Genomic DNA, 24,646 nt, shown 5'->3' on the forward strand with positions numbered 1-24,646 from the left:
ATTATTCATAACAGCCAAAAAGTAGAATCCACATGTCTATTAGTAGGTGAATGGATGAACAAAATGTGGTATATCCATACAATGAAATATTAGTCATAAGAAAGAATGATGTACTGATGCATGGTACAACATGGCTGAACCTTGAAACCCTTGAAAGTGAAAGAAATCATTCATAAGAGGCCACATCTTATGTGATTCCATTTATATAAAATATCCAGAAGAAGCAAATCTAGAGACAGAAAATCGATTGGTGGCTGCCTCGAGCTGGACTGGGGGTGGGAGAAGGCGGGTGACAGGGGACGGGGAGCGACTGCTAGCTGGGTGGCAATTTTTCTTGGGGTGCTGAAGACATTCTGGAACTGATTGTGGTCATGGTTGCACAACTCTATGGACTATACTAAAAACCACTGAACTGTACGCTTTACTTAGGTGAATTGTATGGTACATGAATTATATCTCAATAAAGCTGTTAAAAATTTAAGTAGTAAAGAAATGCCGTGCTTCTACTTCACAATGGCATGCATTTGTCAGAAGCTAATCTCACACTTGTTTTCCCAAACATAAAGAAAGACACAGGTTCCTGTCTTCGGGGACACTGACACCCAAGCTGATTCATTTTCCTGTGTGCTTGAACAACTGTCAAGGGCTCAGTGCAGGAATCCCGCTCCTGGGGAATCATGGACCTGCAGGCTTCTTGCAATGGAGCACTTCAATTCTACAGAGCCATGCATTTTTCTCTCGTAACAATGAATTGTCCTCGGAGCCTGAAGTGCAGCATGAAAAATTGTCTTTCCAGCAGTCACTCCATTGAGATCACCTGACACTCACTGGGTACAGTATTTAGGGCAGGCCAGAGTGCCAGGATGACCGAACCCTAAACACGAGATGCTGGACTATGGGGCTCCTGATTCGGTTTCTCCCTTTGGTCCAGGTTCTTCAGCTCTAGCACAAAGGTCTGAGCACCCCATGCCCCCTAGCAAGAGTGCTGGATGGGAAGAGAGAAAGAACATCCTAGAGTTCAGGTTCCATTCCGTAGCTCTGGGGGCTCGCACCGAGTGTCCACCCTCTCCTGAGCCACTGTACTTCCCTTTCGTGCCCAGGGCAGGGCTTGGTTGGGAATCCTGAGGACAATTCCTGCCCGGGCATGTCAGAGGGAACAAGTGAGCACACAGGAAGTCTGGGTGGCGAAGGAGTCAAGAAGAAAAGCTATGGCTGTCCTCAAGTGAAAATGGCTCGTCTAGAGCGGAATTCAGAGCAAGGACCAAGAGATAAATCGACAACTGGATTAGCAAAGGAAGCAAAACTTCCACTTTATTTTAGAAGTCCTTGAGATATAAAAGACAATAATTGCGAAGTCGAAGGCTAACACAAACCATGGACCTGAGTGTCGAGAGGACTCCAGGGGTAAAAGAAGATGGCAAGGTGCATGACTCAGGATTTTTCCAGCTTTGGAAAGTCAGAGAGCCCAGATCACGGCAAGAACAGCCAGTACTGGCTACAGATTCTTTACAAAGGTGTTTACCTGTGGGAAAGAGAAAAACCAGAAGTTAAATTTCACATTTTCCGCACGCTCTCTAATAGTCCACCCACACTGGTATGCAACCACGCCCAGGTGTTATGAATTAGGAAAAATCGGGAGGAAATGGGACCTGCGCAGGGTCACATTATGGAAGTGGCTGAGCTGGGAAGAGAACCCAGAAATTGCATTTCCCCAGTTCAAAAATACCTTTGAGGAGAAGTTGGCTGGGAAGTCAATTATTTAACAATTATTAGCCCAAAATGCTTTAGAGAATAGGGATATTTGTAACGTGCACAAGGTCCCGCAGGCTTTGGAGTGTGAAATGCAATTTGAAGCACAAAGCACAAGACCCATTACATTGAAGTCTGAGGCAAAGATAAAAGTGCAAAAAGGAAAATCACTAGAAGCAGGGGTTAAGGTCCTCCTCCTCCACCTTTTTCATGAGTTCTTCTTGTTTGGCTACTTCCTCAGAAAAATCTTCATTGACATCCAATACCAGTACTGGAATGTTCAGCAGAGCCTCAAAATGGAGCCTGCAAGAAGCATGAAAGTTTAGGGGACAGAAAAAAAGCCGAATCAACCTTCACATACTCACGACATCTTAATAATCCATAGAGCAGATCTAAAGTCACATGGCTTCTCAATGAAATTGCATGTAAATTACAGTTTAAAAAAAAAAAGAACTTAATAAAGTTGGCTGCAAAGAGGAAGGCTGAAATTTCTCTTTAGCCTTGAGATGGATACTGAAGGTCAGAGCCCCAAACATTTTAAGTGGACTACATACCAAGCCCAAAGGGAGGAAAGGCCAAAATCAGGACTGTCAACTTAGTAAAATGGACAATTTCTCTAAAAATTTTCAGCCCTTCACCCTGGGTCAACTCTATCACCATCATCAATCACAATGTTCAATCTAGGGAAACAAAAAAGCTGGAGAAACAGAACCTAATAAAATGCCTCTTAGAATATACACATTGTATCTCATATTGAGTTTCTCAGTTGCATTTCTAACCACTTTGTACATCTGAACCTTCTTATGGGGCTGCCTGTTGAGCTGGTGTCTGAGCACCTGGCTGTAGGGAGGCAGGTGTCTGTGTGGTACTGGCTTCTCCACTTACTCGGTTGTCTTGTGAACAAGCCAGGCTTCGTGCTGACCGTGAAGCTGTTTGAGATACTCCAGCTCAACTCCTTTCTCCTCTTCCCTGGCCCTCTGGTGGAGTCTCTTCAAACAAACCTAAAAGACAATCCCCAGGCCACACTGAGCTCATGTGTTATCCTGGCTGTGACGATGTGGTCCTCGGGGGCTCGGGGACCCACTCGTGACATCTGGGAATGATAAGCCACGACCTTACTTCTCCGGTCTTGTTTCCTTATTCAATCACAGGTTAACTGCAAACTTCATCCACCCTGGGAAGCTGTAATTACCCTGCTTTTAATCTCTCTCACCTCTGCCTTCCTCAGGTCCTCATCATCTCTCACCTAAACCATGGCAAGAACCTCTGGCTCTCTTTCTGGAGGCGGTGAGTGCATGGGATTAGCACAGGCCTTAAAAAAACCCACGATTCACTTCCTGTCTTCACCATGTACTAGTGGTGCAATCTTTATGGGCTTCCCATTCCTCCCCTCCACTCCCCCTGCGGGAAGCTGAGAGGACTCACCAAGGTTAAGGTGTGTCAAGTTCCTGGCCACAGCAGCTCTCCCCTCCCAGTGAGCCGCCTCCACCCACCCTTCCACCCACCCTTCCACCCGCCCTTCCACAGCGATCCAAGAGAACCGCAGCACTCTCCTCGCTGCAAACACCTCCCAGGCTCCCTACTGCCTGTAGCCATAAAGCCCCAGGTTCAAGGAATTATCACATTTACAAAATGGTAAGTAATCTGAAACATGTCTTTCATAGCCTGTCACTCACTGACTCTGGAGCAGAAGGCAAACCCTACATAGATCAAAGATAAAACCAAGAAGTAAAAAAAGCGAGGCTTAAGACTAACTCTCCTTCCCTCCCCCTTTCCAAAGAGGGCATCATTCCATTCTGCCTTCACCTGGTACAAAAGTCTGAAGCACACTGGCTCAGAGAACGTCATCTTCTCCTTTACCTGCCACACAAGGCTGTCCCGGATTCTGGCCACCTCTCCTACCCCTCCACCCTCAACTTCCTTAGCACCTGCCTGGACTCAGGGCGGCAGCCAGATTGGACCCGTGGGACAGGCCGACCTCTTTCCCGCCTTGAGACTTCTGCTCCCAATGTTTGTTTTGCCTGACTGCTTCCCTTCCTCTCTCTAACTGGCAAACATTTCATCATTCAATATCATCTGTCCTGGGAAGAACAGGTAGATTAATCCACTGATCTAGGACTACCCTCTTTCAAACACTTAACTTTATTCCCAATGTAAACTTTAGGCCCAAATGAAGCACACAATATTCCCGAAGATGCAGAGTCTGTGCTGTGCATCCCACCTTTCCTCTAAGGAGACAAAATCATGTAAACAAATTTCATTTATGAGCTTATGTCCAACTTTTCAGATTGATTAACGGAGACAGATCTAACAGGTTAATACTTTTAGCACTTAACTCCTCACTAATCTTCTCCCCTAATCATTTATCATCCCAAACTTAGATCAAGTCCTTATCCTTGGGACTTTACAATTTAGTTAGATAATAAATAAAACAATATGCGAAACAGTGCATCAAGTGCTAAACTGTGAGGTCTGGACCTTTAGGGCAGCAGTCCAGATAAGGGAGGGAGCCACTGGGTCCCAGCGGTCAGAGAGGCGTTCCCCGGCGGAGGCAGGAGCTCCCCCTTTATCTCTGGTACCAGCTCCCCAGCACCTCGGTAGGCCCCGGGGAAACACAGGCCACCGGTGGCATTTCCACTGTAGCAGGGGACAGAGGGAGGTGTGCACAGGGGGCACGGCGGCTGGGGGCCACAGTCTTGTCTTGTTCGGGGCTGAGCACTAGGCCGGCAGAGCCCGTGGTCAGTAAGTGTCTGTTGCCCGCCTTCATTCGTGGCTTGCAGTTCTGACCTCGTCCCCCAGCTCCATTCACCTTTGCCTCCTGCTTTCATCTTTTCCTTTTCTACTTTCCCTCACCATGAACCTGCTTTCTCTTCCCTCTCTTTCTACCCCCACACCCCACCTTCACTGCTGAGGGCTTCAAAACCTTTCCCGTTGTTTGCCCCCGCCCCCCCCCAGCACACGGCCCTCCAGCCCCGGCTTCTGGCAGTGCAGTCCTCCGTGCCACCCGCCACCGCTTGGAACTCTTTGCGTGCCTTCAGAAGTATTTCATGCATATACACCTCACCCCACCTTTTAAAAAAACACCACACTTGTAAAAGGTGTCCCACCACACACACTGTGCCAGCTTTTCTTCACTTAATAATGCCTTAGAGACTGTTCCGTTAGTATAGTGCTTTCCCAAGTTTACGGTGTCAGAGTTTTCCAGTGTATGGACAGAGCATGATACACCCAACTGGCCCAATGGTGACCGCCTGGGGCGTTTCCAATGAGCTGCTATTACAAACAGTGCTGGCTTGCATAGGAGCCACTCTGCCCGTGTGGGAGCATATCTATGGAGTAAATTCCAAGGAGCAGGATTAATAGGTAAGCTCCCATTTTGAGCATTTGGCAAAATTCTTGTTTTATTGGTAGGGTTACAACAAATTCTTTAACAAGTCCTGTGCAAGCAGTGCTCTAGTCCTGTGTGTGCTGTGATCAGTCGTCATGGGGAGGACACACCTGAGTGTGACTAAGAAAGACAGTGGGGCTATGAATAAGGGGGGACCCTCCTGCTGACCTGCCCCCTTCACCAACCAGCCCAGGAGGAGTGGCTGCTGGGACGGCAACTGGACTGCGACTCTGCTGGTGGGTCTGGCCACTGTGCTTCCCAAGCCCAAACCCCATGCCGCCAACAGTTCCCGGCAAGGCCTGGCTGGCTGTGCAGTCTTCCTGATTCCATGGGGTTGGGTGGGGACACTGAGGCCCAGACATCTCTCTTTTGACTCATTTTTTTTATGTTGGTTTGCTTGCTTTTTAGAACTTAGGGAAGAGCAGGTAGAAAGGAGCAAAATGCCCTCCTTAGGTCCATCTCACAAGCTCTAAACTCAGTATTTCCCAGGGCTCTGTATTAGAATATGGGGGCAAGTGCATGGCTTTTCACACAGAGATGTGGTTCACTTCTGTTCTGCTCTTCCCTTGGATATCGTTACCTCTGAATCTCCCAGAAGGGGTCAGGGGTGACTCTGGGGAAGGATATCAGCATTCCTGGGTCTCTGGCTCTAAAACCGTCGAAAGAGCATCAAAATCCCCATCCAGTCTTAAAGCTTTTTTGCTTTTTCTACCATTAAGTTGCAAGAGCCCTTCAAACCCCCTCATTCTACCCCAGCTGAAAGACCTCGGCTAGTCTCTCCGTGAAGACACATCAGTCACATCCTCCTCATCGTCATAATCGCCACCACTGTTGTCATCATCACTGTCCCCTTCTCACAGTCATTCCAAGTGCACAAAAAAGTGAGGAAGACTTTTTTGCCGGCCTTCTTCTCTCCAGCTACTACAAGCCCATGTGTTGGGCTCCCCACTATCTTTTGGCCCTGCTTGGGCTGCTCTCAGGCCTGCTCCATCCACAAGGCTCAGGCCTGTCTCTAAAAAGTGTGGCCTCCCATCAGAAGGGAGCTTTCCTCCTAAGATTATGCAGTATACCTGACACGTGACCACCCATTACATAGGAATCAAAAGCCAGGAGCAACACACCTCTCAAAAAATACCTCCAGCCTTGACTCAGAATCCCACTCCAGAAGAGCCCTTAGAGACCACTAGCCTGAGCCACTGGATTTGACAGCAAGGACCCTTCCATGGGAAAGGCTGCTAGGGGCTGTCCACGGTCACTGCCAGGCAGAGACTTCTTCTGTGACATCACCCTATTCTGTATGAGGCTGGCTCCAGGGTCCAAGCCAGAAAGTCAAGGAATGTAACTTCTGTAGTCCATCCTGACTTACCAGTGGTACCCTTAAGGCTCAAAAGACAGCTAGCTGTAAATTATGCTAGTATCAGGGTGAGGTAAGGAAACTCTCCACTTCCTCCCGGCATCCTATTCAGGAAACCATCAAGACCATCAGACTCTGAGGACCCAGCTGGAGGAAAGGGAAAGCCGAAGCAGTTGGCTACAGGTAACCTGGCCAGAGGAGCCAATCTGCAAACCCTGGCTGAAAAAGACAATGCCCGATTTTCTCTATGTTGTTGTTCCATCGAGAGGGACCCTTTCTATCAGTCATCCGCTTTAGCCCTCTGCCACAGAAAGCCTGTGGGAAACAGGGTGCTCGATGCCAGAAGGGGAGGGTGTGACCCACACTGCTCTCCATGTTCCACATAATACCCGCCATCTCCTTTCTTCAACCAGAAAATCGGGTGTTGGAGAACATCACCTCTTAGGTTTCAGACAGCCCTGAAGATTAAGGCTTGATGTTCCGCATTACCTGGGGAGTAGCCTGGAGGTAGATGAAGCCATGTAATCTGAGCTGGCTGGCAAACTCCTGCAGGAGAAAAGAATGCCAGTCTTGATAGATATGCCATTCGATGTTATTGAGGGAACCATTTTCAAAAAGATTCTTCGCAAAGATATACCTGGTTGGAAATATAGGTGGGATTGGGGGAGGGGATCAGAATGGGAAATGGAATGAAAAGCAAAAGGGAAAGAAGCAGAAAAATCAATAACCAACTTGTTCCATGTCTGTTCAAGCCGCTTAACCCTTCTAGCTCCTCATCAATCTTTAAGAAATCTGAATTCTTAACCTGTATCTCCTTCCTTGTTCAACAGTAAGATGGGAAATAGCATGTCGACTCTAGAAGCCAAAATCACAGCTCTCCAACTGGATTAATCTACTGGAAGAACAGGGGCAGTGGAAAAGACGATCTTCGGTCCCCAGCGATTCTCCCTGCTGGAGGCCAGTGAGAACAGATAGCATTCAGGGTATGCAAACTCACAATTCTGAGATTTATTTATTATTGCAGCCAGCCCCTAAGCCAAAAAAACCATCTCGGGCTTATGAGGGCTTCCCAGTCTCCAGGCTGCTGATCCATCCTCTCGTGTGGTCAATAAGTGGAGAAGGAAATGTACTGAAGTGGTGTCACCTACAGAGCAGGGAATGCCTTTCTTATTTAATGCAGCGTTACCAAGAAAGCAGACCCTCCCCCAAAGCGCACAGGAGCCCTTACTCACTTGCTTCCTCTGCTGCTGAGCTGCTAATCCAGGTGCAAGAAAGCTCAATCTAAAAATCAAACAAGCTCGCCCCTTGCTTACTTCCACAACTAAAGGAGCATCTGGTAAATAGGAAATCAGAGCTAACAAGAACCCATTGCTTCAGAAGGGTCAATTCTGCTTTGAAACCTAAGGCATCTTGATACAAAACACAATTTACATCCTAAACAATGAACTCCAGTTTCTAAGGCAACGCTTAGCAACTGGCCACTTCTGGGAAAATGAAATTCAGAATCCTTGTGTACAAATGGCCCAGGGAAGTATACACCACAAGGCTGCAAGTGTTGCGATTAAGAGAACGGTGGCAGCGTCACATTCCTGAGTGTGAGCCTGGCCCCCAAATTCACAAACTGTGTTGCCATGGGCAAGTCATCAAACTCCCTCAGCCCATTTCCTCCTCTGTACAAAGAGGTAACAGTAGAACTGGACTCATAGCATTGTTGTGAGGACTGTATGTAGTCAAGGTGCTTGGAAGAGTGACTGGTGCAAAGTATTCAAGACATCTTTGTTACTATACCTACTTCTTTGCTAGGCTGTGAAGAAATTAATCTAGGAGCTCCCGAAGTCAACTTTCTCAGTCTGGAATGGGTTAGCTATCGTCTAGCTGAAGGCAACATGGAAAGATGACTTTTGTAACTCAATTTCTGAAAAATATTTTCAGCTTCTTCACAGGCAACTTAGAAATTAAAATGTTGGGGCGCCTGGGTGGCTCAGTTGTTAAGCGTTTGCCTTCAGCTCAGGTCATGATCCCAGGGTCCTGGGATCGAGCCCCGCATCGGGCTCTCTGCTCAGCGGAAAGCCTGCTTCTCCCTCTCCCACTCCCCCTGCTGTGTTCCCTCTCTCGCTGTGTCTCTCTCTGTCAAATAAATAAATAAAATCTTAAAAAAAAAAAAGAAATTAAAATCTTATAAAGAAAAATGACGGATCGGTTAAGAAGCCCTTTAAGAGGGGCCCTCCCCTTTCTTGAGGATGAGCACTTATTTCCCCACAGCTGGTGGTGACGGGGTGGGAGAAAGCTGGGGTGCAGAGGACTATGGGGAGGGAACAACCACAGACTGCGTGCTGGTGCCGCGGAGAATGAGCTTACGGACCCAGGCATCAGGGCTCCTGTTCTAAAACCACATACTATTGTTGCTTTTAACTCCACCAGAAAAGATTTAGATTTCTTCCTCCTAGTCATCCACTCTCCCAAACAACTTGTGTTCCTCCTTTGGGACACACATCACGCACATATGAGCACGTGTGCGGTCTCATAGTCCCCGTTACACTAGGGTTGACCTGAAAGCAGGAACTGGGTCTGCCTTCCTCACTGCTGCAGCCCCAGGGTCTAGCCCGGTACCTGAACATATGGGGATTTAACAAATCTGTGCTGAACAAAGGAATGAATGAATGAATGTTTTAAAGAAGGGAAAGGGTCTTGGGGCGCCTGGGTGGCTCAGTTGGTTAAGCGACTGCCTTCGGCTCAGGTCATGATCCTGGAGTCCCGGGATCGAGTCCCGCATCGGGCTCCCTGCTCAGCAGGAAGCCTGCTTCTCCCTCTCCCACTCCCCCTGCTTGTGTTCCCTCCCTCACTGTGTCTCTCTCTGTCAAATAAATAAATAAAATCTTAAAAAAAAAAAAAAAAAAAAAGAAGGGAAAGGGTCTAAATTATCATCACGATTAGAATGTATAATGAATTATCCTTTCTATCTCTAAAATGCCCCCTCTGAAGAAAACATCTAGAATGTGTAGCTGCCTATAGCAAAATCAATTCTCATATCTTCCTTTACAAGAAAATGTTAAGATCTTGTAGCTTCTAAACAAAGTGTTTCTTTTTCTGAGGGGTCTCTCACATGCCTAATTCACTAAAGGGATGGAAATCAAAAAACCCATGGTGATTATATTTCCAAGTAACCAGGACAGTCATATGTAATTCATCTTCCTAGTCCAGGAGGCATGGCCAGGGAAAGCGGAGAGAAAAATATGCAGTAGTATACCCAACAACTGTAAAAGAACCAAAATCTACAGCTCAACCACTTGTAATTCACATATTTAGCTTTTATAAAGAGTAAACTGTCTCTTGGGGTAGAGAAGGAATATGTAGCCTATAGGATTTGTTCTATGTATCTTGCATGGTTTTGAGATAATGTTAAAAAAAATCACATGACACAAGTGTACCCTTCTTTTTTCCCTCCAGGAGGTTTTATGGGAACACTAAGAAGTAGAACTAGGTTGTCTAACTTGAAAGTAAATGGGTAACCAGCTTAGCATCTTCAGAAGTAAATAGATGATGAAAAAGTACAATTATCAATAACCACAGCTGAGGGCACCTGGGTGGCTCAGTTGGTTAAGCAACTGCCTTCGGCTCAGGTCACGATCCTGGAGTCCCGGGATCAAGTCCCGCTTCCGGCTCCCTGCTCAGCGGGGAGTCTGCTTCTCCCTCTGACCCTCCCCCACTCTCACGCTCTCTCTCAAATAAAAATCTTAAAAAAAAATAAAATAAAATAACCACAGCGGGGCAAGAAGGGAAAACATGCAGCACTGAGCATGGGGCTTGTGGCCAGTGAAGGGCTCAGGGTCTTACCTGTCACTGTACACGGACCTCTCAAAGATCTGTACTGCGTTCTCGGCCTGTAACAGTTTCTCAGGGAAGGGCTCCAGCTGTACTTTCAGGCGGCTCATAAAAGATAATGTCTGGAATGTGTAGGACCATCGTGCTGGTTCCTGGTACATCATATCCAGCAAGTTTCCAAGACTTTGGGCAGTGAAGGCCTACAGGGAAATTACAAAGAGGAGCATTTCCAAGAAGGTATATTTACCCCATGGTGTTTACTCCCCAACACCATGGTTTAATAATCAATGAGGGAAGCAATTACAAAAGTTTCCTTCTACTAAAGAGATATAATCATATTCCCCAGTTTAGTCAAAGCTATATAATCAAGGAAGAGATTTTCCTACCTGATAAAATGAGAATTTGAGAGGGAGAGGACACGCCACCTTCAACACACCAGAGAAGAGCAGAGGAAGAACCACACATACAATCAGCACATTCACTGACTGGTTTGTGGAGTCTGTCTGATGAGCAGTTAACCAACAACCATCTAAGACTACTTGGAATCAAATCTTCCCATTTTAACACTATGTTGCCTCTCTTTTGAACTTTCATCTGTGGCTATTTCTTTACAAAACTTCAACCCAGACAAGAAAGCAACGGATTATTTGAAAATCCAACTAACCAACCAAATAGAATTCTCTCTCTCAAAGAAGGGATGAAAACAAACAAACAAAACCTTCCTCCTCCATTCTGGAGACTTTATGAAATGTATTTGAAGACCCACTTACTCAGCGTGTGCAGGTGGGAACATGTGTGAGATACTCAGAAGCCCTGGACTCTTTCCTGGGCTCTGCCACTGACTCAGCACAAAAGTGAATCCATTCACTCTCCATTAACTGAAGGCCTACACGGATGAGGCGCTACATAGGCTCGACGCTGTAAGGGGTTTTATTTTCAGTGTTCACTGTGCTGTTATGTCATTTAATCTTCAAAACAGCTTCATGAAGAGGGCACTATTGCATGCTCATTTTCCTGAGGGGCAAATCCACTCATAAAGGTTAAGTAACTTACTTGTCCAAGGTTTCAAGATGAGTAAATGCAGAACAGGGACTCAAACCTGGCTTCCTGTAACTTCATTCTAATGCTTCTCCATACAAAGACAAGCTGGGAAGTAAATGATACATAGAATTTCCACAGATAGAAATGGGGACTAAGAGCACATATGGGGTGGAGAGAAAGACGGAGGGGGAACTAGGTTAGACAACCACAAGTGGTCCAGTTTGGCTAAGTATCAACCACAGATTCCAAAGAAGGATCCCAGCCCTTTGAAAGACTTCACGGGGAGCAATGCAGGTAGAGCAGAATGGATCACAAGATGTTTTCCCTCCTTCCAATTCTCCAACCCACAAACACACAGCAGTCTCACAAATGACCCCCGGTTAAGAGTTGGAAGTAGAGGCAGGGGGACCAATCTAAATCCACTTGAGTCTCTGATGGTGTCACCAGAGAGAGTAGAGAGCCCTTGGGGTGCAGCACAGTTACGAGACTGTACGGAAGCCCCATGAAGGGAGTGAGGTGCTGTGTACAGATGTACTAGGTTGACTGGGTGGGAGCTATTCTATCAGTGGCCTTTGGGCTACCAAAGGGAAACTGTTCTGGAACAAAACTCTGTTCAGGGCCTACACAATTTCTGCAAGAACCCATCTCAGCTACAGAACAAATGCAAACATCCCTTCAAACATATAAGCAAAGAGAGGAACAATGACTGGATATAGTAATATTCAGCAATTCAAAGGGAGAAAACCAATGCATCTGCTCAGGACAAGCAGCCCCTTAAGAGACAGAGCTGTTGCCAGAAACAAAAGAAAACAGAAAAATCTCAATGAGATTCAAGAGACTGCCACATCGATAAGAACAGGCTGTCATAAAAACAGGAATAATATGAAAAGAACATTCTTAAAGGAGAAAAAAAATGCAATTGCCAAAACAAAGCACCCTATGAAGACAGTAACGAGCAGATTGTACACTGCAGTAAACCTAATTAGTGAATGTCATACAGAACATCAGCTCAAGAAATTTTCCTTAAACTAAGAGGAAAAAAAAACCAACCCAGAAAATTAGGACAGAAATGAAGACATACAGGATAGAAGGAGGAGATGCAATGTATACTGTAGTATCATGCCAGAGTGTTTTTTGCCTTTCCTTTCTTTCCTCTGGAAAGATATATCAAGTGTAATGTCACTTGTGTTCCACCTCACAGTAATTAATATAATTTTGTATCACAAACAACTTTCCAAACAAGAGCTAAAATGATCCACAACTCCACAGTATCTGTAGTTCAGACAAAGCTACCTAAGGAAATGATGTTCCTTCTCATGAGACAAAAGTCCAATACAGAGACGGGAAATGCCACCCCCAGCAAAGAGATGAGCAGAGGAAGACCATTACTCATAAGGCGTGTGTCTCCTTCTCATCAAATTTCATCATCACTGAGAATCACTAATAGAACCATGTAGTAGCTCTAAGTATTTAAGAGCAAAGTTTAAAACTAGAAGCTATAGTAGGAAGGAATTGATCTGATAGCAAAGCTAAAACAAAAGAAAAAAATTAAAGAAAATTTCTGATGTGAGACTTTCAACCAGAAAAATTCAGAGTACCAGAAAAGATTTCATATATATTTATATATACAGCTTTCATAAACACATACACACACACACACATGCACACACAAGAACCCAAAACTGGACCTATCTTACCAAAATACCAACAATTCAAAAAAACAAAACAAAAATCTAACAGCAGGGAAATCACATGAATTACTTATTAAAAAAAAAAAGATCAGAACCATATAATACTTCTCTACAACAGAAACTACCTTTTATATTACAGAGCAAAAGGAAGACATTTTTAGACAAGCAATCACTCAAATTACACCACCCACATGCCCTTTCTGAAAAAAAAATCTCTAAAATATATTTCAACCAACTGAAAAATTAAGAAACGGTAAGATGTGGAAATGAGAAAACAGTGGTCAGTGATCAACCAGGAGAACAGAGTTAAGTATAACTAAGGGTGTAACTAAGGAACTATTATTTATGTGGCTATGAAATTGAGTGCCACATTTCTATTGTTAAAAAAGAAATTTCACAATGTAAAAACATGCTGGATCTACAAAATTTCAGATAATTTCAATATACCTGGCAAAGAAGGTAATAAAAAAGTAGTAGAATTCTGTTTTGGCTTCTTTTTCTCTTTCACAGAGGCTCCGTTAACATTGAAAGATAGGTTTAAACATGTACATTTTTAATTTACATGTTTCCCGTTAGATAAAAATAGTAAGTTTACCATATAAGGAAAGGGAGAAAAATGAAAGAAAATATTAAATATAGCAAAAAAGGAAAAAAAAGGGAGATGAAAGCACAAAATAAGCTGATAGAAATAAGTTAAACACAATTATAATAAGAGAAAAATTCCCAGGAAAGGCAAACCCTAACACTGGGTAAAAACTAAAAATCCTGTAAGAAAAATACCTAAAACAAAATGACATGCATTAATTAAGGACAAAGGGACAGTGAAATCCACCAAATAGATGCAAATAAAAAGAAAGCAGATGGGGCAAAATTGTATTTTAAAAAAAGCATTATATGCTACAAGAGGGTTTTTTTATAGTAATAAACCAATAAAGACTACACAAAGGAGTCGTGAACCTTTTTACGTGCAGTAATAAAGCCCTGAAATTTAGAAATATAAGAGCAGAGCTGATTAAAAATACAAGGAGAAATGGACAAAAAGCACAAACTTTAACACACTTTTCTCATAATTTAATATAAAAAGTAGACCCCAATGAGAACTCATTTTTAATTGTTATTAAGTCATTATTATTTTTCACATATCTGAAATTGATGTACATCTTACAATGTTTAAGTTAAACTTTAATAGACATTTTTATTATTCCTTAGAAGTATTATTAAATTATGTGTCTTACGATCAATGGCATCTTAGAATTTGTAATATATGTCACACCAATTCCATACCTTAGAGATAATATATATTCTTCTTAAAAGTCCATGGCACATTTACCAAAATTGGTCATACACAAAAATCAATCATACGTAAGCCATGAAGAAGACCTCAGTAAGTTCCCCCAATTAAAATTGTATAAGCCATGTTGTCTGACCATAACAAAATAAAATTAGAGTAAAAAAATAATGCACACACAAAATCTACTCAGAAAATGTAAAATTGGGGCACCTGGGTGGCTCAGTGGGTTAAGCGGCTGCCTTCGGCTCAGGTCATGATCCCAGGGTCCTGGGATGGAGCCCTGCATCGGGCTCCTTGCTCCGCGGGAAGCCTGCTTCTCCCTCTCCCACTCCCCCTGCTTGTGTTCCCTCTCTCTGTCAAATAAATAAATAAGATCTTAAAAAAAGAAAGAAAATGTAAAATGCCTTAAAAATAATTCTAGGGCAAAGAATAAATCAAAAACTACAATTACAAATTCGGTATTTCAGTTAAAATCTTGTATGTCAAACTCTAAAAGACAAGGCCAAAGCTTATTCCATGAAGAAAACTTTCAGTTGCAAATGCTTTTATTATTAAGGAAAGAAAAAAAGAAAAATACACAAACTAATCATTCAACCTAAAGAGCTTTAAAAATACAGAGGATCTTAGAAAGAAAGGAATAAATTTAAAGGCCAAAATTAATGAATTAGAATGCAAGTCCCCACAGAATTAATAAAATCCATTAACTGGGTCTTTAAAAAAGAACAATCATCTATCAAATCTATCCCTCCCCAAATATTAACACAAACAAGCAACATCAGACAAAAAACACAGTAATTCTGGATTAAACTATTAAAAAAATACAGGTACTACTTTTATACAATTAAATTTGAAAATCTCAATAGAAGGGCAATTTTCTAAGAAAACAAGGTTATCGAAATTGATTCAAGAAGGTGTAAAAACAAACAAACAAACAAAAAACCACAAACCCTGAATAATAGCTGAGGAAGGAACAGTTGTCCAGCAACTATTCCACCCAAACGGCACTGAATCCGTATTATTTAAAAAATGATTTCTATCCTAACTTCAAAGAATAGATAATTCTTACACTAAAAGTCTAAAACTTCTCAATTCATTTTATAACCCCGATGGTAAAACCTGTCAAAAAATAGTAATACCAATTAAATATATAAATATACATGCAAAATTTCAAACAACCTATTAGCAAATTGATGGAATAGTGTACCATGATCAAAAGGGTTCATTCCAGAATGTACAGATGGCGCCATTATCAAATCTACTGACTAATACTAAGAGATTAAAACAGAAAAACCCCATGGCTATCTCACTAGATACTAAAAAGGCTTTCGATGAAAATTCTACATCTGATCCTGAGGAAAACAGTTCCTATCCTAGTAATTAGAAAGGTACTTCCTCCACATGATCTATTGAAACGATTAACAATCACAGAACTTATATTGATACATTAGAGGTATTTCATTAAAAACAGAACAAGATAAGGCTGACTACCATCAGTGCTATTATAGTTAGTATTGCTCTAGAACTTCTACCCAATAAAACAAGAAAATAGAAGTGAAGTATGGATATTGGAAAACTCTTACAAATGGTAAGTATTTAGGGAAAACTATTATTTTCTGAAACCTCAAGCAAATAAAACAAAAAAACCCAATAATATTACAAGACAAACATAACAATTAACTGCTTTCCTTTAAAACAGTAACAATCAATTTGGAAAAGATGATGGGAAAACGGATCCCAGTCACAATAATAAGAATCAAATAACCATTCAGGAATAAACTAAACAAGAATACTACTATGATGGGCGCCTGGGTGGCTCAGTTGGTTAAGCGACTGCCTTCGGCTCAGGTCATGATCCTGGAGTCCCGGGATCGAGTCCCGCATCGGGCTCTCTGCTCGGCAGGGAGTCTGCTTCTCCCTCTGACCCTCCTCCCTCTCATGCTCTCTGTCTCTCATTCTCTCTGTCTCAAATAAATAAATAAAATCTTTAAAAAAAAAAAAAAAGAATACTACTATGAAAAGTAAATAATGACTTGGGGAAAATGAGCCTCCCGTAACTTTTAAAGTCACATAAAGAGCAAAATAAAACCATAAAAGCAAGAGAAAGAAATGTAGGTGCATGTTTTTATAATTTTGGATTGTGAGAGTCTTTTTAAAACTTTAATACCAAAGGCAGTAATTATGAAGAAAAAGACAGATTTGACTACATAAAAACTTAAATGTATTATATTGCAAAATATATCATATACAGAGACAAAAGAAAAATGACAAACTGGGGAAAGGATCAGCAATATGTGATAAAAACTTAAGATACTCAACATACAATGAGTTCTTATAAAGCCATTACAAAAATTTGAAGATCACAGTAGGGGGGAGAAAAATACAAGAGGTCTTAATAGGCAATTCACTAAAGAATACTAATAAATGGCTGATAAATATAAAAAAGATGTTGAATTCACTGGTAATCAAAGATATGTAAAACAAAATAACACACTGTTTTCTTGCCCCTCATATTAGCAACAATGAAAAATAGTACCCCGTGTTGCCAAAAGTATGGGGAAAGTGGTACAACTTTTCTGAAGGAAAAGTTTGTGAAGTATAACAGGTGTCAGCAATCTACAAGATGTGTAATTTTTGGACATTAAAACTCCAACTGTAGATAATCCCAAGAAAATACAGAAGTACACAAAATTTAGCTGTTAAGAAAAAAGATGTAGCTACAAGGATATTCATCATTGTAACACTGTTTATAACAGGAAGAAATTCATATAGTACATGTAACATTATATATTAATTAAATTAAATATATCAATTACATTAATTAAAGGATCATATTATGCAGTATACTGCAATCATTGAAATTACTATGAAGGGGAGACCTTGTATATCAAAAACCATGCAGGAAACAATTACAATTTTTGTTTAAAAAAAAGTAAATGTATATATGTTTTATACATTCATATAGGTGTATATAAATATATACATTTTCTCCTAAGTAGAAAGAAATCCAAAAGAACAAAAATGTTAACTATTTACCTCTGGATAATGGGACTATGGGAGTATTAGCTATCTACTGCTGCATAACAAATTGTGCCAAAGTTTAGTGGCTTAAACAAAAAATGTTCATTATCTCAGTTTCTATGGGCGAGGAATTGGGACACAGCTTAGGTGGCTCGTTCTGCCTCAGGGTTTCTCATGAAGTTTCAGTCAGGATATTGGCTGAGGCCAGTCATCTGAAGACTTGACTGGGGCCAAAGGATCCACTTCCGAGAAGACTCACTCACACTGCTGTTGGCAGGAGGACTCAATCTCTTGCTTCATGGGCCTCTTCACAGACAAGGATGCTGCATGACATGGCAGCTGGCATCTCCAGAGCCAGAAGTGATCAAGACAGATCAAGGTAGAAGATACAATGTCTTTTTTGGCCTACCCTAGCAAGTCCCACTGTTATTCCTGCTACATTCTATTCATCAGAATCAAGTCGCTAAGTCTAGCCACTCAAGGAGAGAATTAGGGTCTACCTCTTAAAGGAAAGTTCAACAATCTGTGGACATATTTTTAAATCCCACAACAGGTGACCTGTGGCATACTCAGAGAAAGATACGTAATTTATTTTCTAAATGGAAAATTAACTTCACAAACACATACATACACACCCAGAGACAATTTTAAAAAACATATGACAATAAGCATGATGTGCCTGCCAAAAGAGGTAACACAATTTTGAGCTGGAATAACAGAAAAATGCCACCTAGAACAGGTTCTATGATACTCTTTACTATTTAGAGTACCACTCTTAGTCTAAGTGGAAAACTAACCAACTGGAGCTTATCACCTAGACAAAGTTACTTCAGAATGAGGAACAGTCTGGGGGAAAATGGGTGTTTGGCTTGAAAGAAGACGCAAGGAGGAGAAAGAGCAAACAAATCATGAATTACCTTCAACATGACAAGGGTTGTCATGCAGAGAAGTTAAAAACTTAAGAAGCAGAACTTGAACCAATGACTCCAAGTCACAGGGACGCAAAGTGGCTCATACAAGAACTTTCTAACAATTAGAGTTTTGTTAAAAACCAGAACAAGCCACTTAGTGAAATGTTCTTGGTGGCTGCGGGAGGAGTGTGTGGAGACTGAGGCAACTTAGGTGCCATTTCCTCAGCTACCCCTAAGGTTCGCGTCCAAACTGGTCCTTCCCTACTCACATGGATATGGCTGGTTTTGAAACCAACACGATGGCCCTTCCCAAAGCAGTAGACCTGACACTAGGTCCTATGCCATGAGGCAGAAGTGAAATGTGCAGCACTTGGCACAGTATGTGGCAAAGTGTGTGCTTTATAAACGTTAGCTATTATTTCTGCATTGACTCAGTGTGACAAGATGTTTGCGAAGTCCCTTCCAATTTCTAACACTTCATAAATGAGTTAAAATCACTATAATTAGCTCTTAATCCTGAAGGTCAGCTTCAGTAATATACTCAAGGGTAGGAATGACAAAGCCAGGACAGCTGGACATACTTTGGGAAACCACAAAGAACAGAGGCAGTCACTTATCTAGACATATAAAAACCACAAAAATCAAAACTAAACATATTCAAACAAGTCATATCCTCTCTGGCAAAAGTGGTCTGCTTTCTGGAATGAAAAGATTTAAAAAAAGAGAGATTCAAACTGGGCTATTTCACCTACTCAGAGCAAATTAGATTATTACAATTAGTTTATTCACCCATGCTGGCCAACTACCCACCACAACTGAAAACTTACTTTTTGGGTGCCAACAGCCTGGACACTCTGCCATGTCGCTACAGGTTCTGTAGCTATGTGCCACTCTGGGTAAGTTTTCGTGAGTAACTTCACAAAGGTGGACTTCCCCACGGCTGCAATGCAAACAGCATGTATCGGGACCCTTCCCACATCAGGGCTGCAGGAGAAGGCTGCTACTAAACTCTGGCACAGAGGCCCAACTGAAGGCAACAAGTACCAGTTTTCCCAATTTCCACACTCAGCACCAGACCAGTGTCCGAATGATGATGGGGCAGGCCATACTAACCAGTCACCGTAATGAACACAGGCAACAGGGAGGAAAAATACCCTTAAGATCTAACTTGCAATGTTAATGCCCTAACCTCCCAGAGGCCAAGTATTTAATGAGAGTTGAAAATGTAAGAGGACTACCCAATGTAGAGGAAATCAGCTACATAAGTTGTAAGGCTTGAATCATATTTATTCTGTGGCAGCGTAAAAACTGCAAGTTTTTCAGAAAGAAAAATTGAGATTATGACCCTCATTCATTCAACAAACCTAACCAATATTTATCGGAGTGCTTACTATGGGCTCAGGACTGTCCGGCACTGGGGGTACAATGGTAAACCAAACAGAGGACAGATTTTGCCCTCACGGAGCTTGTATGGGAGATACTAAACAAACATGGAATAACTAATAACAAAGTGTTAAGTGCTAGGAAAGAAAAATGCAGGATGGCTCTAATACAGCTCAGGAGACTGGGGAAGGTTCCTCTGGAGAAAATGCTATCTGAGGTCAGATCTGAAAGGTGAGGAGTTAACCAGGCCAGAAGAGGGGAAGGGTAATCCAGGCAGAGGGAGCCGCATAAACAAAGGCACGGAAAAGAGAAAGAACCTGGTGTAGGACGAGACAGAAGAGAAGCATGGGCCTAGAAGAGGCATGGTCAAGTGAGGGAGGAGAGTGGCTCAAGATGTGTGTAGAGGCAGGTAGGCAGGCCAGGCCAGATCAGGCACGACCTCATAGCATGGTAAGAAGTTTGAATCTATTCTAAGAGCAATGGGATGTCAGTGGCAATGGATTTTAAGCAGGGAATGATAAGATTCCATCTCATTTTTAAAAGATCACTCTGCCAGCTGTGTAAGAATAGACTGACACAGAAGCAGGCAAAGCAATTAGAAGATAATTGCAGCCTGAACCAAGGGATGGCAGAGGTGGAAAGTAGTGGTTGCTTTGAGGAATATTTTGGAGATGAAACCAATCTAGTACAACAAATGATCTCTTCCCATTTACGCCAATGTCTGGCCCATTACCTTCCATGAGCTCCAGACTCACTATCTAAGAGCTCTCCAAACACCTCCACTTGGATGTCCCACAAACACCTCAAAGTCAATCTGCTCCCTACATGAATGAAGTCATCATCGTCCCCAGCAAACTGAACGTCCTCCCATACCCCAGACCTCAGGGGACGGTAGCAGCATCGCTCACTGTCAGAACTTCTCCCTCCTCTGCCAAACCTCAAGTAGCCACCAAGTCCTTTTGCACCTGCCTTCTACATTTCCCCCATCTGTCCTTTTCTCTCCATTCCCACCTCCAAGCTCAAGATCAAGCTCTCATCTCTTGCCTCTCTGACTCTGGCTTTGCCCTCTTTAATCCATCATTCATACTGCAGCCACAGTGAACACAAAATAACACTGCTTAAAACCCTATTGCCTTCACGAAAAATCCAACCCTTTGGCATGGTCTAGGAGACACAGCAAGATCTGGCCCCTGCGTGTACCTCTCCAGCCTCAGCTTCTTTTAGTCACCTGAGCTCCTGCTGACCAAACTCCTTGCAACTCCTATCATGCCATGTTCTTTCCTGCAAATGTGATTTTGCCTATGCATTCCCATTTCCTGGAACACCTCCTCTCCTCACCTGGTCAACTCCTACTCAATCTTCAAGATTCTGCTCAGATGTGCTCCCTGTATAAAGCTTTTCCAGATCCTGATGCCTCTGAGCTGGATCAGCTAATCATCCTTTATATTTGGCCTGGCTTTCTGGGTAAGAATTCATCACTGCAATTGTAATTCAGTTTCTCCAGGTAGAAGATGGGGCTCCTCTAGGGCACACAGGGTGGAATCAGAGCCCAGCACAATGACCTGACTGAATAAAACACTTAATACACTACTAATTTTGGTTCCCTCTGAAACTGACATTTGTTAAAAATCAAAAAATGACTTAAGAGTATGTTTGGAGTTCAATCCCTTCTATGAGAGATGGTCTTTCTCAAGCAAGTTCTACCCTGAGGAGGAACCCAAATGGAACCAAAAGAAGGAAGGGAGGCACCTTTCAAGTCAATTCTATCAGCCACTTACAGCTACTGATCAGGTATGAGGGGATGTCTCAGAAGAGCCCACATATCCAATGTGTGCCATTGATTACACAGCACTCCAGCCCCTGTCTGAACAACAGAAGCTAAGAACAAACAACACGAGTCTGTGTGTTCTGTATAGTCATGCTCCTCTTTCAGTTCCATCTCTACCCAGCCCATGTGTGCCTTTGCACATCCGCCCAGCCTCTGCTCTTCCCATACGTCAGTGAATAAATGCCTTCCCCTGCTCTTCCTGGCCTGCGTCTAAACCCCTTCCCCCTACCAAGCCTAAGGCCCCACCTCTTCCATGAAGTTTAGAATGTCTCTAGCTCACATGGAAGTCCTACCACACTGGGCAATTGAATCAAACAATATTTATTAACTGCTTATGACATGTTTAGCATTTAAGTGTTTTGATTGCTTCATGGGTCTTAATTTTGGTTTCTTAACAGGATCTGACTCTCTGGGGTTGGGACCCAGGAATCCACATTTGTAAGTATGCCCCAAGTGATCCTAATGCATACTTTTTTTTTTTTTTTAAGATTTTATTTATTTGTTTGACAGAGAGAGAGAGACAGCGAGAGAGGGAACACAAGCAGGGGGAGTGGGAGAGGAAGAAGCAGGCTTCCGGCTGAGCAGGGAGCCCGATTCGGGGCTCGATCCCAGGACCCTGGGATCATGACCTGAGCTGAAGGCAGACACTTAACGACTGAGCCACCCAGGCACCCCCTAATGCATACTTCTATTTGAGGTTGCTATCCAGAACAATCTGATCAAAATCAACAGAGGTAGTTTTTAAAAATATATACATAGGCTCTAAAACCACATACCAGACTACTGAATAAAAGCCTAGAGGCTTGCCATGAAGTACCTAACAGACTGACAGGAATTACAAATTGGTTGAGTTTATATATTATCATATGCCTGCCTGCTCTGAGTAGACCCTATTTTAAAATAATTTAGACTGCAGGTTGTTGATTAAATCTAAAATGTGGTCCCTGCCTACCAGTCAAAAAACTATTTTAATTAATAGGGAAAGATTAAGGCAATTGAGATCGCTGGGATTGAATGATCATTAGAATTACATTTTTTAAAAGTTAAAAACAATCTAAGAAACTACTGCAGATGGATAGGAAGGGCCCTGAGGGTTAGGGAGTGCCAGCTTCACCTCTGAGATCAGACACTATTAGTTCATCTAAAAGCAGTCAGGACTCTGAGGAACCGACTCATGCCTTTTAAACACACAAAACCCGGAATGCCAACAAATTTGATGTAATGGGAAATATACAGTTCCAATTACTGGAACAATTACACCAGGACAATATTTCTGCCCTGCACCCCACTGCCCATTCAAAAGCTTCTGGAAAGCCAGTTTAGTAATCAGGAGCCAGTTTCAGCAAAGAATGACAGTAAATGGTGGTGGCAGGTCCTAAGTGCTGTGCCATCCAGGTTGCTCTTGCGCTCGGAGAGCCTGGGTCATTTGCCATAGGACAGTATTTCTTAAGCTGTATTCCAATGGAACTCAGCTATGCCAGGCACCAGCCACAAATATGAAATAATTTTAAAAGATAATTCAAAGTTATATATTCATATTAAAACCACACACAGCATAACACTTTTTAGTGCTATAATACCTAAGTATAAGTTTTTTCTTCCTGCTTGGGTTTTGATTGTTGTTTTTGTTTGAGATTTACTTATTTGAGGGGCGCCTGGGTGGCTCAGTCCTTAGGAGTCTGCCTTCGGCTCAGGTCATGATCCCAGGGTCCTGGGATCGAGTCCCGCATCAGGCTCCCTGCTCCAAGGGAAGCCTGCTTCTCCCTCTCCCACTGCCCCTCCTGTGTTCCTGCTCTTGCTATCTCTGTGTCAAATAAATAAATAAAATCTAAAAAAAAAAAAGATTTACTTATTTGAGGGGGGAGGAGCAAAGGGGGGTGGGGAGAGAAAATCTCAAGCTGACTCCCCACTGAGAACAGAGCCCAATGCAGGGCTCTGTCTCACAACTCCGAGATCTTGACCTGAGCCAAAATCAAGAGCCAGACACTTAACTATCCAAGCCACCCAGGCGCCCCTGTTTTTTTGTTTAATTTTTTAAGACATGTGTTTTAAAGTGTTCCCAGGGTCTTCTTAAGAGTGATGTTGTCTGCTTTTTTCCTTTTTTTTTAAGACTTTATTTATTTGCCAGAGAGACAGCGTGAGAGCACAAGCAGAGGGAGCGGCAGGCAGAGGGAGACGCAGGCTCCCCGCTGAGCAAGGAGCCTGATGCAGAACCGATCCCAGGACCCTGGAATCATGACCTGGGACAAAGGCAGACGCTTAACGACTGAGCCACCCAGGCATCCCTGCCTGCTTCTTTCCTGCTACACTGGCCTCCTCCTAGGGAGCAGAACACTCGTGTCCGCCAAAAGCCACTCCTCTTCATGCAGCACTGGGCAAACAAGACAAAGTCCTTCCTTTGGTCTCTCGGCAGAGCACCAGCTTCTTATGGTATCATTATCACAATTTAGTTAGATCTCAGGTTCACTGTTATCTCTCAATATATTTTTTAATATCATGAGATTTGGGAGGTATCAGATCTCAGAATCAAACCTTCCTCTCAGACCTTAGCTCTTACTGAACTTTATTATATGTGCCATGACTTGCAAAAGGGTAGGAGGTACTTTCTTAGAGTATATTAGTACAACATGTTGATTTTTATTAGCACCAGGACTGTCATTCCACAGGCTACATCAAAGAGTTCTGTTGCTAATTTCCATCCTTTCCTAAGTCATGATTTTTTTCTCTCCACAAATTTTTCTATAAACTATGATGCCTGCTATTGCTACATTCTGCTAAAACCTAGCAATTAGATAGTATCTGATGTAACACTCCGAGTAATACAGTTGTATTTTGTGTGAGCCTCTTAAACATACCATCACCTCCAGGCATTTTCCTAGCCTGAACAAAATTTAAAACATGGCAAAAATCCAATTCTGAAACCTTGTACCAAAAAGCAAACTAAGGCAGTAAATGTAAAACTATCTTAAAAAAAAAAAGTCTTCCAAAGAACATGTGAAGCCTGTATTTTAGGCTTTACATTTGATGCTGTATCCATCTGCTCATTCACTTACTGGGTGTTTATGGAAGAGCTACCAGGTGCTAGGTACTGTAATTAAACCGATGAACTAGGCGGAGACCTTGCCCTCGAGGAGCTTATACTCCACCCCTGAAACCAAGTACCCAGGATC

At 42.7% G+C, this 24,646-nt stretch overlaps 1 protein-coding gene across 4 annotated transcripts in view; it reads right to left on the reverse strand.

The window, feature by feature from the left end:
• Nucleotides 1-1,281: 1,281 nt before the first annotated feature.
• The window catches only part of DGUOK (deoxyguanosine kinase), a 28,994-nt gene continuing 5,629 nt past the window's right edge, over nucleotides 1,282-24,646 (reverse strand). The window contains exons 2-7 of one of the 4 annotated variants that reach the window (XM_035001283.1): nucleotides 19,093-19,205; nucleotides 10,326-10,513; nucleotides 6,981-7,128; nucleotides 2,635-2,750; nucleotides 1,953-2,052; nucleotides 1,282-1,522 (exon numbers count right to left, since the gene is read on the reverse strand). In XM_035001283.1, coding sequence (XP_034857174.1) covers nucleotides 1,496-1,522; nucleotides 1,953-2,052; nucleotides 2,635-2,750; nucleotides 6,981-7,128; nucleotides 10,326-10,513; nucleotides 19,093-19,205 — 692 coding nt within the window. In that variant the 3' untranslated portion in view covers nucleotides 1,282-1,495. Of the gene's footprint in view, nucleotides 1,523-1,952; nucleotides 2,053-2,634; nucleotides 2,751-6,980; nucleotides 7,129-10,325; nucleotides 10,514-13,492; nucleotides 13,530-14,546; nucleotides 14,556-19,092; nucleotides 19,206-24,646 lie in introns of those variants that run through there. The other 3 variants (XM_035001287.1, XM_035001286.1, XM_035001284.1) reach the window with 3 other exon arrangements.

Source organism: Mirounga leonina, unplaced genomic scaffold, assembly GCF_011800145.1.
Source record: "Mirounga leonina isolate KUSES-001 unplaced genomic scaffold, KU_Mleo_1.0 Mir_125, whole genome shotgun sequence".
Taxonomy (NCBI): Eukaryota; Metazoa; Chordata; class Mammalia; order Carnivora; family Phocidae; genus Mirounga; species Mirounga leonina.